Source organism: Sardina pilchardus, chromosome 22 (assembly GCF_963854185.1).
Source record: "Sardina pilchardus chromosome 22, fSarPil1.1, whole genome shotgun sequence".
In the NCBI taxonomy this organism is placed as follows: Eukaryota; Metazoa; Chordata; class Actinopteri; order Clupeiformes; family Clupeidae; genus Sardina; species Sardina pilchardus.
This window is the reverse complement of record NC_085015.1, coordinates 7858638-7872053: the sequence shown is the minus strand read 5'-3', so window position 1 is coordinate 7872053 and position 13416 is coordinate 7858638. Positions and strand designations below refer to the sequence as shown.

Genomic DNA, 13416 nt, shown 5'->3' with positions numbered 1-13416 from the left:
ACTCTGGATTTCCAGGGTATGGAAGTCCAGCACTAAAGCAAAACTTGAGGTGCTCATGGGTGGTATCTGGAGGGAGATGCTCTTGGCCTTTGTGAAATGTGGCTGCCATAAGAGCAAGAGTGAAAAAAAACATTGTTCCTGTACTTGAAAAGGACATTCATGCACCCCAGCATGCACTTGCATATTGTCAAACCAAGAGATTTTTTAAAAAAGATGTGAGTGATTGTGAGGAAAGTGAGGGAGATGAGTGAGTGAAAACTCAGTGGAGTTTCATTTAAAGGAAAATTGTCCAAGAATATTCCCTGGGTTTGGTTTTGAAATAGTTCATATTGTTTGCATTCATTTGTATTAAATTGGAATTCAATGTAAATAGTTAATATTGTTCAGAAGATGTCCTGTTTTTAAAGTTAATGAAGTTGACTAGTTAAGTACTGATAAGTGATCACTTATTTAGTTCTTACAGTTCACAAAATGTATTGTTTTTTGTACTGCAAAGTTATTATGAGGTCCATTCAGTGGCCTATACTGTAATTTAAGAATCGCCTAAATGATAATGTCATAAAAATGTGAAAATGAAGGGTTAAAATTTGAAGACAAAGAGGAATGTCTATTTCTATCCCTGTTCAACCAATTTCAGTAAAAAAATATATAAATTTTACTTCCAAATCCAGCATGGTTTAGGTCCTTATAATGGCCCTATACTGTAAATTAAGCTCCGCCTAAATGATGATGTCCTGAAAATGTGAAAATGGAGGGTAGAAATTTGAAGACAAAGTGCAATGTCTATTTCTATCCCTATTCTATCAATTTAAGCAAAAAAATCAATTTTAACATCCAAATCCAGCGAGAATACACAAGACACTGTACTAAAATGTTAACATGGACGGAGACATATACACACACACACACACACACACACACATAATTGCACTACTCCGCAGCAGTGAAATGTGACCCAGGTCCATGATCACGTAGCATAATGTCCAAAACACCAGTCCTTCAATACACCACCTGCCGGCACTGCCATTGTAAAACTAGACCAATTACAGTGCATTACACAATGCCAGTGAGGCATCCACATCCCCCCAGGCTTCTCCTATCCCCCATTTGCTGATGCACATCTTTAGTCTAATTGCAAGATGTTGGTGATTAGTACCAGCAACACCTTCCAATCAATTCGCCGCAGCCCTCCTCGTCCCCAGACGACATATCGGCTTTTCTGGCTATCAGTTAATTAGCGCCTTCAAATGAATGTCCCCGGTGCAACTGTTGCACATTATCTCGTTAAGAGCGTCAGCGATGACTTTGATGCAGGTAGCCAAGCGCCCTTTGCACGTGTGTGTACTAGTCACCTGCTGTACACCCTTGGGGGCTGAGATCATAAGCGCACGGACGGACACACAGACACACACACACATACACTCTCACGTTTGCATGCATGGGCGCGCACGCATGCACGCACGCACACACACACATGCACACACGCACACACACGCACACACGCATGCACACACACACACACACACGCACACACCTCTAGGGAGACATTAAAGGAGGGAAGCCACAGGACTATTATGGGATACCAGCATGAACTCTTCCAAACACCAGGGGACCAGATGCTGAGCTCAGCAATAATGTACTGGGAAGTTTACTCTGGGTGTGTGTTGTCCATATAGATATGTGTGTGTGTGTGTGTGTGTGTGTGTGTGTGTGTGTGTGTGTGTGTGTGTGTGTGTGTGTGTGTGTGTGTGTGTTTGTCCATACGGATGTGTGTGCGTGTGTGTGCATATGTGTGTTTGTCCATACGGATGTGTGTGCGTGTGTGTGTGCGTGTGTGTGTTTGTCCATACGGATGTGTGTGCGTGTGTGTGTGTGTGTGTGTGTGTGTGTGCGTGCGTGTGTAGAGGGAGTGTATGGAGGACAGGTGTGCCTACATCTGACCAGCCGGCAAACAGACGGAGGTGGATGCGTTTTTAATGGCGAGTCGATAACTGCTCAATGGGCTGCTGCAGCGTTTGCGGCCGCCATTGCTGTGCCAAACAGTCTCATTAACATCTTCCTGCGTTCCCCTCCTCTGGCCATAACCATGGCAACTCGGAGATGGTGGATCGACCACACCTGCATCAATGAGCACCAAGCAATACCAGTACCTTTATAACATCAGTTCCAGGTGATTTGGGGCGCGAGATGGACCTTGCCGAGTGGTGCTTGGAGAAGCTATGACTCGTGCTTTGAGACCATAGCTCTTCACACTATCCGTTATTATCTGAAGGCAAATAGTCTTATTTGACTGGGCAGACACTCCTCCACAATGCCGTCTGTCCTGGCTTCATTCACACGAATTGGTGAGCATTGGGACGCCGGGGGGAAATGTTTCCGATGCCATGCTACTGTGTGGTCACTGCCCTCAAATGGTTTCTCCTTCCAGAACAAAATAGTGTCAAACCTCGACACCTCAGAGGTCCAGAATGCTTGAAGTACTGACTTGACTGAGTGAGCGGTCAGCTAAAGGAAGCAAGGTGGAGGCGAGGCTGTTACAAATCGATTCCAAAACTGGTCTTTAGCATAACGCTGGTCTAAACATGAATCAAGAAGTTGAATCAAAGAAAAGTCGACACCCCATGGCTTGGTCTTGCTGAATCTAGACGGATGTTTATTAGGAGGTTTGTCACTACCGGCAAACCGCTACTTGGAATATCGCCTGAGGGCTTTTCATCTCAGTCACAGGGTGCTTATGAATACTGATGTGTCATGTATAATAGAGAATTAGAATTACACCTATAGGCTGTCAGCAGATGACAATGTTCTATTAAGACTGTGGCTAGATTTCCATTCAACGTTTTAATACACATTTCGACCTTTCGGATATGAAATCCTTACTGGAAACACTTGAAATTCAAAATGCACAAAACAATTCAATTTGCTAGAGGGGGTGGTATTGGTATAGTGCGATTGAAGTTGATGGAACCAGTTCATTCACCAGTTTACTGATGCATTCCTTCCTACCTGTGCGTTTCCACAAACGTTGCCCTGACTAATTGACATTCCGATCCCACAGCTGCTCAGAGCTCTTCCCTTCAGTAGGGAATTATCAGTTTGCATAACCCAGTACATGGAAATGCACACACACGGCAAATTGTCATGACCGAATGCACTTAAAGTGTGAAAAATTGGAAAGCAGCTAGTGAAGACAAATTGACCAATTAAGAGATGTGATATATGGGATACATTAACACATCATCTGCATATTGTGTACTGTCTGGGTGTCTGCGAATGACACCGTCTCTTTTGGAGGTAAGGTAGGTAGTAAGCCATCCTGGGCGGTTCATAAACATGGAAAAACAATTTGTTACGCACAGCAAATATATCCTCATGATCCACTAGCTCCCCAGTCTCAGAGTGCACAAGGTAAACAAAAAGTGATCTTACACATCCCTGGGGGGTATTCTAAATACGTGGTTTATCGACAAACCTGGGTAGGTTGAAGTGGTAAACCTCTTTAGGCTTACCCCTAACTCTGAGTAAACAACATACCCAGGTTTATCACTAAAACACGTGCTAGGAATACTCCCTTGATAGGTCGACTCAGAGTAAGTGGTAAACCTTCAACAACAAGAGCCCTGTGACATTGTTTCGTTAGGAGAATTAAGCCATACAGGTCTTCCATAGGAGGTTTACCCCTTACAGTTACTGTACTCGGAGTTAACCTGACAGGTTTGCCACTAAACCACGTGCTTGGAATACCCCCTGGTTCCGTAAACAGGACACAAAGTGGGGGCTACCTCCAAAACAATAACAAAACACTGTGTCGAGTTTCTCGCAACACAAGAAACATAAACATTTTACATATGTGTGTGTGTGTGTGTGTGTGTGTGTGTGTGTATTTTAGCATGTGTTGTGTACCCCCTCAGTGTCGTCATGCCTCTTCAGGCAGACTGATTAAGACGAAGCACAGATATGATATGATACATTCACACATTATCTGGGTCATGTTGTTTACCGTTCCCATGTCTGAATTCAGGCACATCTCTGGAAGGACTACAGAGGTGAGCTGGCTGATTGAGGTGTGTGAAAGACAGAGGAGGGGCGAGCTACCTCTCTGGTGTGTTTTGTTTGGTCTTTGGTTCAATTATCATCCAAGCTGCTTCAGACACAAGCCTCGGCTAACACTACGTCATAACAGAATGCGACGCGAGTAGACCTTAGCGATAAAATCTGTTTTCACTAGTTCGCCCTTTGGATTGCTTAAAGTGAATACAGAGAATGGGAAGCTTGGCTTGGTAGCTGGCCATGGTCCTGGGATGCTAATAGTGGAGATCACATGCGACTGATATCCGCCAACACCCCCTATGAATGAGGGGGAATTTAGAGCTTAGAGCTAATGGTGAAATGGAGGAGCAGGGGAGGAGGTGGAAGGCTTTGCAACTCCAGCATGACGTAAAGGGCAGTGGGTGAGTGATTCCGGTCAATAAACCCTATGGGCTCCTCCCGAACTTTGTTTAGAAAACATTATTAATTACATTGTTTTCAATAGTGGTGGCCTGACAGCAAGCCATGCGAGCTACGTGACGCTTTGAGAGAACTTTTGTCGGACGCCCCGTTTCTATTTTTTTCTTTCGGTCGCTCGCGTTGCTCTGCTATTTTGAATGAGAAATATGACGCAATAGAAGGGCATAGCTAACAGATTCCGCGTAGACAGACATACAAAAGACATAAACAAAACCATGAACATAGACATAAACAAAAACAAACACAGTTTGATGCAATAGAAACAATAGAACATAAACATAAACATAAATAATAAACAATAAACATAACCAATAACAACGTTACCTGTATAAGGGCTCTGCTCCGGATCTGGGCGTAAAGTGCAGGAACGTGCGGTGCCAGATACATATCCAACAGCAGATTATCCTGCGGGGAGAGTCGAAGGGAGGAGGTGAGCAGGCGGGTGTGTGTGTGTGTGTGTGTGTGGGGGGGGGGGGGATAAATTAATCCTGATCGTTAGTGACTAAGCGAAGCCGTGAGGTATCTATTCATCATCAAGAGCCCAGCAGGCCCAGCGGTATAAGAGTGTGCAATAGTGATTTATCCTGATCAAAAACACACTTTTACCATTTCAGGGTTTGCTGAACATGGGCTAGCTGGCCATTAATACCTGTAAGCCTTTCTCATCAGCAGGGAAATGAGACCTTCAAGTGTCAAATCCATTTCTAAAAGGCCGAATACCAACATTCCCCACAGAATTGCAAAGACACAAGCCAAGGTGCTGTCGCTATGGAGAACAATCTTAATGAGAGCTCTTTGTCCGACCCGCGGTGATGCCATTACGTGTGGGAGCAGGGTGGCAATTACGACAGAAATGTACAAGGGGGCGGAGAAAGCGCCCTGCCATTCAAGGGTGGTACTTACTCTTACTGTGTCCATAATTTGCAGGCAGGAAGCGTACTTTGACTCGTAAAATGTGAAGATTATTTCTCGAACCTGCGGCTCCAGCTCCAAGAATAACTTAAAAGAGCTGGGGAGGAAGGCGGGGAGCGGGAGTACAGAGATGATTGGTGTTAGGAGGACTGCAAAACTTCTAATGGTCTTTGGACACACATATACACACGCGCACAAACACACACACACACACACACACACACACACACACACACACACAAACACACAGTGCACACACACTCCGCGCACATACACACACACTCCGCGCATATACACACAAACACACGGCGGAAATGCGTATCGGCGGGTGTTTACAGGAAGTCACATTAACATTTCAATCAATGTCAGAGAAACACAGAACACCCTAAGGGAAGCTCAAACACAACAAAATACAACAACAACAAGAGCAAAACAACACAATCAAACAAACCCAGGAGAATTACACTATGGAACAGTAGAGGAGGAACCAGAATCCTGATGAGCCTCCTCGTCTGTCCTCAGCTTAGTTAGGAATGCATTGCGTCACGACTCACCTGCTGGATATGACATTCTTCTGTAGTTCTCGGCGATCGAAGGTGGCGAGTGCACACAGGCCACCGTATACGGCTACATTACTAGGGGATAGGAGCTGGAACAGGAGGAAAACAAACCATCTATCAGGCCATCCGTGCAAATTGAAAGAGACTGCAACAGCTTTGTATTAAATACTGCCCAAAACTGTGTGCGTATGTGTGTGTGTGTGTGTGTGTGTGTGTGTGTGTGTGTGTGTGTGTGTGTGTGTGTGTGTGTGTGTGTGTGTGTGTGTGTGTGTGTGTGTGTGTGTGTGTGTGTGTGTGTGTGTGTGTGTGTGTGTGCGCGCGCGCGTGCCTACGTGTGTGTGTTTGTTTGTTTGTGTGTGCGTGTGTTTGTTCCATTATTAGTCAGACGCAAACAAGGCAGCTCTTCAAAACATCTCCCATCCTCCGTAAATGACACAGCAAACATTAGTCAAAATGAAGAAGCCATTCTCATTACATTCGGCAGCCCACTAAGACATCCCACACAATGGGCTTTGGAGGAGCCGTTGTTTGCTCCTATTGGCCTTTGCAAGGGAGCCGCTCTATTCCCGGATACTAGAGACTGCGTTTGGCTTGAGCCTGGCCAGCACCACACTCTGCCAGCCTTTGACAAGCTCCTAGCCACCAGGACAGATAAATATGTTTACGGAGAGGGAGAGAGAGAGAAAGAGAGAGAAAGAGAGAGAGAGAAGTGTGTGTGTGTGTGTGTGTGTGTGGGGTGGTCACCTCAGGAAAGTCACAGTGTTCAAACGAAGCAGACAGAAAGCATTTGGCTGCTTGCTTATATTTCCGGGAGGCTAGCTCTGCCAGACCTGAAGAGAAGCCAGAGAAAGAAAGAGAAGGGGTGAAAAAAAGAAAACCAAAAAAAAACACAAGACTGAAATAAACCCTTCTTTAACCTGCCATGCTGCTCAAGGTAGTCCAATTTGGCTGCCTAATTATCTGCCACTGGGGAACAATCACACTTGATGGTTGCCCGGAAACAGGCAGAAGGTAAACAACCCAACGGGTAAATAAAATAAATAACAATCATACTTTCTTGATTCCCTTCAGTGGTCCATTATTCATTTTAAATATTCTCCACGTGTAGTAACACTGTTTGAGGCCATATCTAGTGGATGAGTCATCTAATCCTGTTCTAGTTAATGAAATCATGTTTGCAAGATTACACACACGCTGACTTAAGGTGTCGATGGAGTGTGTGTTTTAGTGAAGCTTGTGACTGACAAATGGTCAAGTGTGTGTGTGTGCGATGGTTCATTACCTGCAGCGCATTTTAATTTGGTGCAGATTGCCTGGCCATCTCGCTCTCCCCTTTGCTGAAAAGACACAAACAGGAGACGACTGAATGCTTCATGTCTCCTTAGGTGATAGAGGGTGGTGTGTGCGTGTGTGTGCATGCCGTGAGCATTTGTCTTGTGAAGCTCATGAGACACACACACACACACACACACACACACACACACACACACACACACACACACACACACACACACACACACACACACACACACACACACACACACACACACACACACACACACACACACACACACACACACACACACACACACACACACACACACACACACACACACACACACTGACCGCACATGTGTAGCCTACTCTCTGTAACATAGCCTATTCTGGTGACACATCTGATGGCTTAAGATGGCTAAATGTGGAAAGAATTACTTTCGTTTTGGAAAGGGCAATAGCCATAAAAAAAACTTCAAGGGACAAATGGCAAGGCTTTATAATGAATGTATTTGTAGAGCGTTCGCTCTGCGGAAATAAGGTCTGTTACACTTCAATTTAGTTTCATGCCTTCCTTGATGACACTTTTCTGGCTGGTTCAGCTGGCCTCTAAAATGAGCACATACAGGGGCATGATATCTAAAGCAACACTAAAGCGCTTGTCCTCGCACACACGCACGCACGCTATTTGTTTATCCAGCAAATAACGATGTCCGCAGACAAGGTAGAGTATGTTGCATGATTTTATGAAAGTATGACATATCGCGACATCGAAGCAAGTCAAATGTGTAGTTTCTTGTCTCATTCCATCGAACTACAGATCCGCTACTGAATCTGGTGAACTTACATAGTGCGGTCATAGCCGAGAGAGGGCCGCGAAGCAAATGCAGAAGTGTCGTTCACCCCGTTACAAGTTGATGAACCACTGATATGATTTTGGAAACATTATTTTAAAGGTACAAAAAGCCTCGAGCTTTAAAATTACGTTTGCTCTCAGCCACCGCGTTGACCAACACACATTCATGCTGGGATCGGAGCGATCGGATTGGACGAACACTTCATGGATCACTCGTGGGCCCCGTCCCGCCCTCAGATCTGCACTGCTTTCTACACTCGGTTGATAAATGACGGCCAACACGAGTCTCTCTCTCTCCCTCTCTCTCACACACAGACACACACACATACACACACACACACACACACACACACACACACACACGAGTCTCTCTCTCACACACACACACACTATGAGACTATTTCTCTCTCTCACACACACACACACACACACAAATAGGAGTCTGTCACAGACACACACGACGTACGAGTCTCACACACACACACACACTATGAATCTCTCTCTCTCTCTCTCTCTCTCTCTCTCTCTCTCTCTCTCTCTCTCTCTCTCTCTCTCTCTCTCTCTCTCTCTCTCTCTCTCTCTCTCTCTCTCTCTCTCTCTCTCTCTCTCTCTCTCTCTCTCTCTCTCTCTCTCTCTCTCTCTCTCTCTCTCTCTCTCACACACATACACACAAATAAGAAGAGAACCATACAGTGATATCATTAATATTTCAAAACAAGGACATAACAAATAGTACAGTGAACGTTCTAGGCAATCATATATACAATAGCACAAGCCATCTTAAGCCTTTTCAGAAGACACACTAAAATCAGAAAATGAACTTCTTGTGGTACACGTTAACGTTACAGTCTGGTGTGCTGCACACAGCCTGCTAACATGCCACAGAGGGGGTCAGATCTGGCCTCACAACACTGCCTCAGATAGACAAAAAAAAAGGGCACAGATCAAACGTGAGAGTGTGATGGTGAGAGTGAGGGGCCATGACACGCGGACGACGACGACGGCGAGGCGTCTCTTACCTCGGCGATTTCTGGTGTGGACTCGGCCTTCGTGACGTAGCTGAGGACGTGCGACCAGTTCTGGAGGTAAACGCTGACCTGGGGAGACAAGCGCACAGACTACTGTGACTAGTGTGCCAAGTGCTGCCATCTGGTGGAGACTTACCAGCACAACAGACCAGAGGAGCATTAAAAAAGGTTAAAATGCAAACAAACATGCCCACATCTCATAGCCCTGGACACATTCAAGACTGAAAAATGCACCAATGTCCTATGACTGGTAGTATTAAACAGTCTGAAGGTCACCAGAGCATTATGATAATTCATAATTATCCGGTGGACTGCAGCACGTAGGAGCAGCATTCATTTACATAATATCACCAGAGCCGTGAAATTGATAAAAGCCTCGTCTGCTTCTCTGAAACTCTTCCATATGAGACAGCGCTTTTGAAAAGATTTTTGTTTTCAGGTGTCGACCCTCCAACCTAATCCTCACCTGTTACACAGCTAACGATAATTTGTTAATTTCCTTTGACAGTGGTATTCTCTAATGTAACCCCATATCCTAGTAACTCAAAACAGACCCGTCATATTCCCCTTCCTGGGAAGCAGCCTGTGTTGGGAATTAATGTTTTAAAAACAGAGGGCTGTGGAACGTCATGTACCAGTAATTCAAACACTGTAGACACTGACGTTCAATCAAGCTTTTGGTTGGAGTTGGTTGGAGGAGAGTCACAAAAAGACACAGAGGGACTGATCGAACACGCCAGGGCTGCATTTACATTACATGGCAATTAGGCGGCCAAGGGCTTTCATCCCCCGCCACAGGAAGAGTAGTGAAGCTATGCAGTACGTGAGAGAAACCTTTTGAGAGAAAACACAACACAGTCCAAACCCTGGCAAGAAGGAGAGAGGACGGTGGACGTACACAGTGACCGTGACTGTGCTACTCTGTGTGTGTGTGTGTGTGTGTGTGTGTGTGTGTGTGTGTGTGTGTGTGTGTGTATGTGTGTGTGTGTGTGTGTGTTGTTTTAGGTGTGTGTTGCTAGGACTTACCGTAACCTTGCAATATGTACTGGTAGCCATGGATTTGTCAACACCTTTGTGTGTGTGTGTGTGTGTCACATCCGCTAGAGCCAGAATGATGACATCCATTTCATCATCAGTGGGTGAATGATGACGTACATTTCATATTTTTTCTGTGACCCTGCAGACAAGTGTGTTGACCACTACGCTACAAGAGCACCAAACACACATGGACAAAGTATAATAAAAAAGTATAATAAAAATAACTTCCCCTCTGCCATGTCTGCAGTACATCCACAAGCGGAATTAAAGGCGTGCTAGGCTTCTTGGAGGTGTTAGTGTTAGTAGGAGTAGTGCTACCCAATCACGATATAAACCAATGCAATTACCTAACTGCAAAACCTACAAATAACTGTGCACCGTTCATTTTGTCTCACAGGGATGGAAAAAGTCTGAAATGTAGATACTTTGCACTACACACTTGCATCCTCTGCCTTCAAATGGGTAGCGGGAAGACGCCAACTGGGAAGATTTTTTGCTACCCCAGAGCTAACTTGCGATACAATTGGCAGTTAGCTTCAATTAATCAAACGGATCTCCTTATATGGGCAAAGATGGCTGCTTTGGATCCTTTCTGTAGGTGTTCTTCAGAGGTCTATAGGAGAAAGTGAGGAAGAACTGGCTCCATTCACATCAATGGCCGATGCTAGGCTAGCCTAGTTAGCTAATCTAGCCAAAAAGATACTTAGTGGGCTGCTGCCATCTTTAAAATTGGATTTTGCCGTTTGTGAAAGTGTGGCCGGATGGGAGTCCATTTTTAATGATGGCGATGGCCAACACAAACAAACACACACACACACACACACACACACACACACACACACACACACACACACACACACACTGTTAGCCTCGGGCCACTCACCTTGATGACGTTCAGACACATATTGACAACGTGTTTGGCACTGGTGCAGTAGTCTCGGGCGCGGGAGTAGCACTTTAAGGCGTTGCTGAGGTCGCCGCAGTCCAGGTAGTGGTCACCCAGGTCGTCATGACCCCTCCTGTCAGGCACAGAGAGAGAGGGGAGAGGAGAGGAGGTCAGGGTAGACTACAACAATCACAGCATAGGATGGTCGTAAATGTACAGTGGTCATTAATATAGAGAGGTTGCGATGGTTGTAGAAAACCCCCCACACACACACACCCCCCCCCCCCCCCAAATTGCTCTGGAGAGACTCGTAATAATTGCCATGTACAGTAATTTCCCGCATATAAGCCGCATTGTGTATAAGCAGCAGGACAGTGTTTTATGCAAGTTAAAAGAAATAAAGGCATATCAACACCATATTAACTGCCCTCCTGTATTGACCTCATAGCTGAAGAAATTTAGCAAAATCAATGTATAAGCAGCGGCTAATAGTCGGGAAATTACGGTATTTCACTTCACTTAGTCGCATGAAGAAGTATGTAAGTAAGTAAGTGAGTAATTTGTTGATGGGGCATTTCAGATGTACAAACTCATAGGGAATATAGAGAGAGCCCCAATAACAGACGTACAATACACACAAATCCTGCTAAATGGAAACCTGACGAGAGGTAGACAGGATCATGGTTTTTACAACCTCTCCATGTGGCACTTGGGATGTACAAACTCTTTGGTATTAGGAGAGCCTGGGATTTGCATCTGGATCTGTAAGTCAGTTTGGTTCAAAGTGTCAGCTAAATGCATAAACATGAACATAAACAATATGTAAATAAACTCACTATTTTCCATCGTTGACATTTGATATTGTCACTGATATTGTTGTTATAATTACCACCATGCTTCATGTAGACTTTCCCTCTTTATTCCAAACTATTATTTTTAACTACTGTCTGTAATGTTCCTATCCTGCCAGTGCCTTTGGACAAAAGTGCTTGCAAAATACCATAAGCATCTATCCTCTTTTTTTTCACCCCTAGAAACACCTTTTAGGTTTCTCCTTTATGTAGGAACAACATATTCAACCACATAAAAAAAGAACTCTGTTCCATTTTTACTTCAGAGAGTTCTCTGTGGTCTCGTTCACAAAGTCAACTGGATGACTCATAATAACTGAGGAAGAATTTCATATCCTCATAACACCGTTTACACATCGCCAGTCTTACAGTCAATCTCTGTCAGTGTTACAAATCCTTAAAGCAACCAGCAGACTAGATGGTATCAGAGAGCTGTCTGCCTTATCTCTCAGCCCAAACAAAGCAACAGGTTTACAAAAGCTTACGAGAATAGGACATCTAAAGTTATCCGCAAACTCACCGAATATTGATCAAACACACCCCTGCAAAACCCCTCAGTACAAACACAGTGGTATGTGAATAAAGGATTTCTGAAAGCAGGTACTCATACCTCCAGGAAAACTCCCAAACTCAAGCAAACAGCACTATAATCGATTAAGGATTCACAGTAGCTGATACTATTCTGTCTGGATGCATTGGAAGCAATTGTATTTAGCTTGGAAATCTATTCACAGTGAGGAACCTTCAGCCATACCCGTGGATGCTTCTCTATGGGATTGTGGAAAGGACAGGTTAGGTACCTTACCTAATGCTCTCTACACTGCCTCTGTGTCGCCATATGACAAAACACACTGGAGATGTGTGCGTGCCAGACACAAAGTTGGCATGGAGGAACACACACTCACATTCAGTTCACTCGTTGCATCCAACCACCAGCGTGAAAAATTACATACAGTAATTTCCTGTGTATTAGCTACATTGAGTATAAGCCGCAGGACAGTGTTTTATGCAAGTTAAAAGAAACAAAACCATATTAATACCATATTAATTGCCCCCTGTGTATTAACCTCCTAGCTGAAGAAATTGTACAAAATCAATGTATAAGCCACGGGTAATAGTTGGGGAAAAAACACACAACCTGCCACAAACACAACATTACCTGATGCTCTCTTTGATGGAGTTGCCTTTGTAGTTCTTGAGGTCAGTGTCCAGCTTCTCCAGCTTGAGCAGGGCCTTCTTGCGGGTGGACTCTGCCCAGGCGGCGTCCAGGGTGGGGAAGTCCTCCCCGCTGCCCTCCGGCGCGTCTTCCACTGCCCCCTGGCCTTCCCTGCACAGAGCACGTGGACACGAAACAAGTCAGCAACTCGACCCGGATGGGTTGGTTCCTACCGAATGACGTATACTTGTCGCTGAGCGATACAGGGATGCATTTCCCAAAACCATAGTTGCGCCATGTGGTTGTTACTGTACATAGAAAATGCCTCAACCACAGTTTGCAATA

The 13416-nt window shown here is 44.9% G+C and overlaps 1 protein-coding gene across 1 annotated transcript in view; it reads right to left on the bottom strand.

Annotated features, from left to right (window-relative positions):
• The window catches only part of LOC134069627 (COP9 signalosome complex subunit 1-like), a 28132-nt gene that overhangs the window by 11586 nt on the left and 3130 nt on the right, over positions 1-13416 (bottom strand). Inside the window, exons 4-11 of the mRNA XM_062525631.1 lie at positions 13075-13242; positions 11062-11197; positions 9132-9209; positions 7264-7318; positions 6726-6811; positions 5976-6070; positions 5413-5518; positions 4834-4914 (exon numbers count right to left, since the gene is read on the bottom strand). Of these exons, the coding sequence (XP_062381615.1) occupies positions 4834-4914; positions 5413-5518; positions 5976-6070; positions 6726-6811; positions 7264-7318; positions 9132-9209; positions 11062-11197; positions 13075-13242 (805 nt within the window). The remainder of the gene's footprint in view (positions 1-4833; positions 4915-5412; positions 5519-5975; positions 6071-6725; positions 6812-7263; positions 7319-9131; positions 9210-11061; positions 11198-13074; positions 13243-13416) is intronic.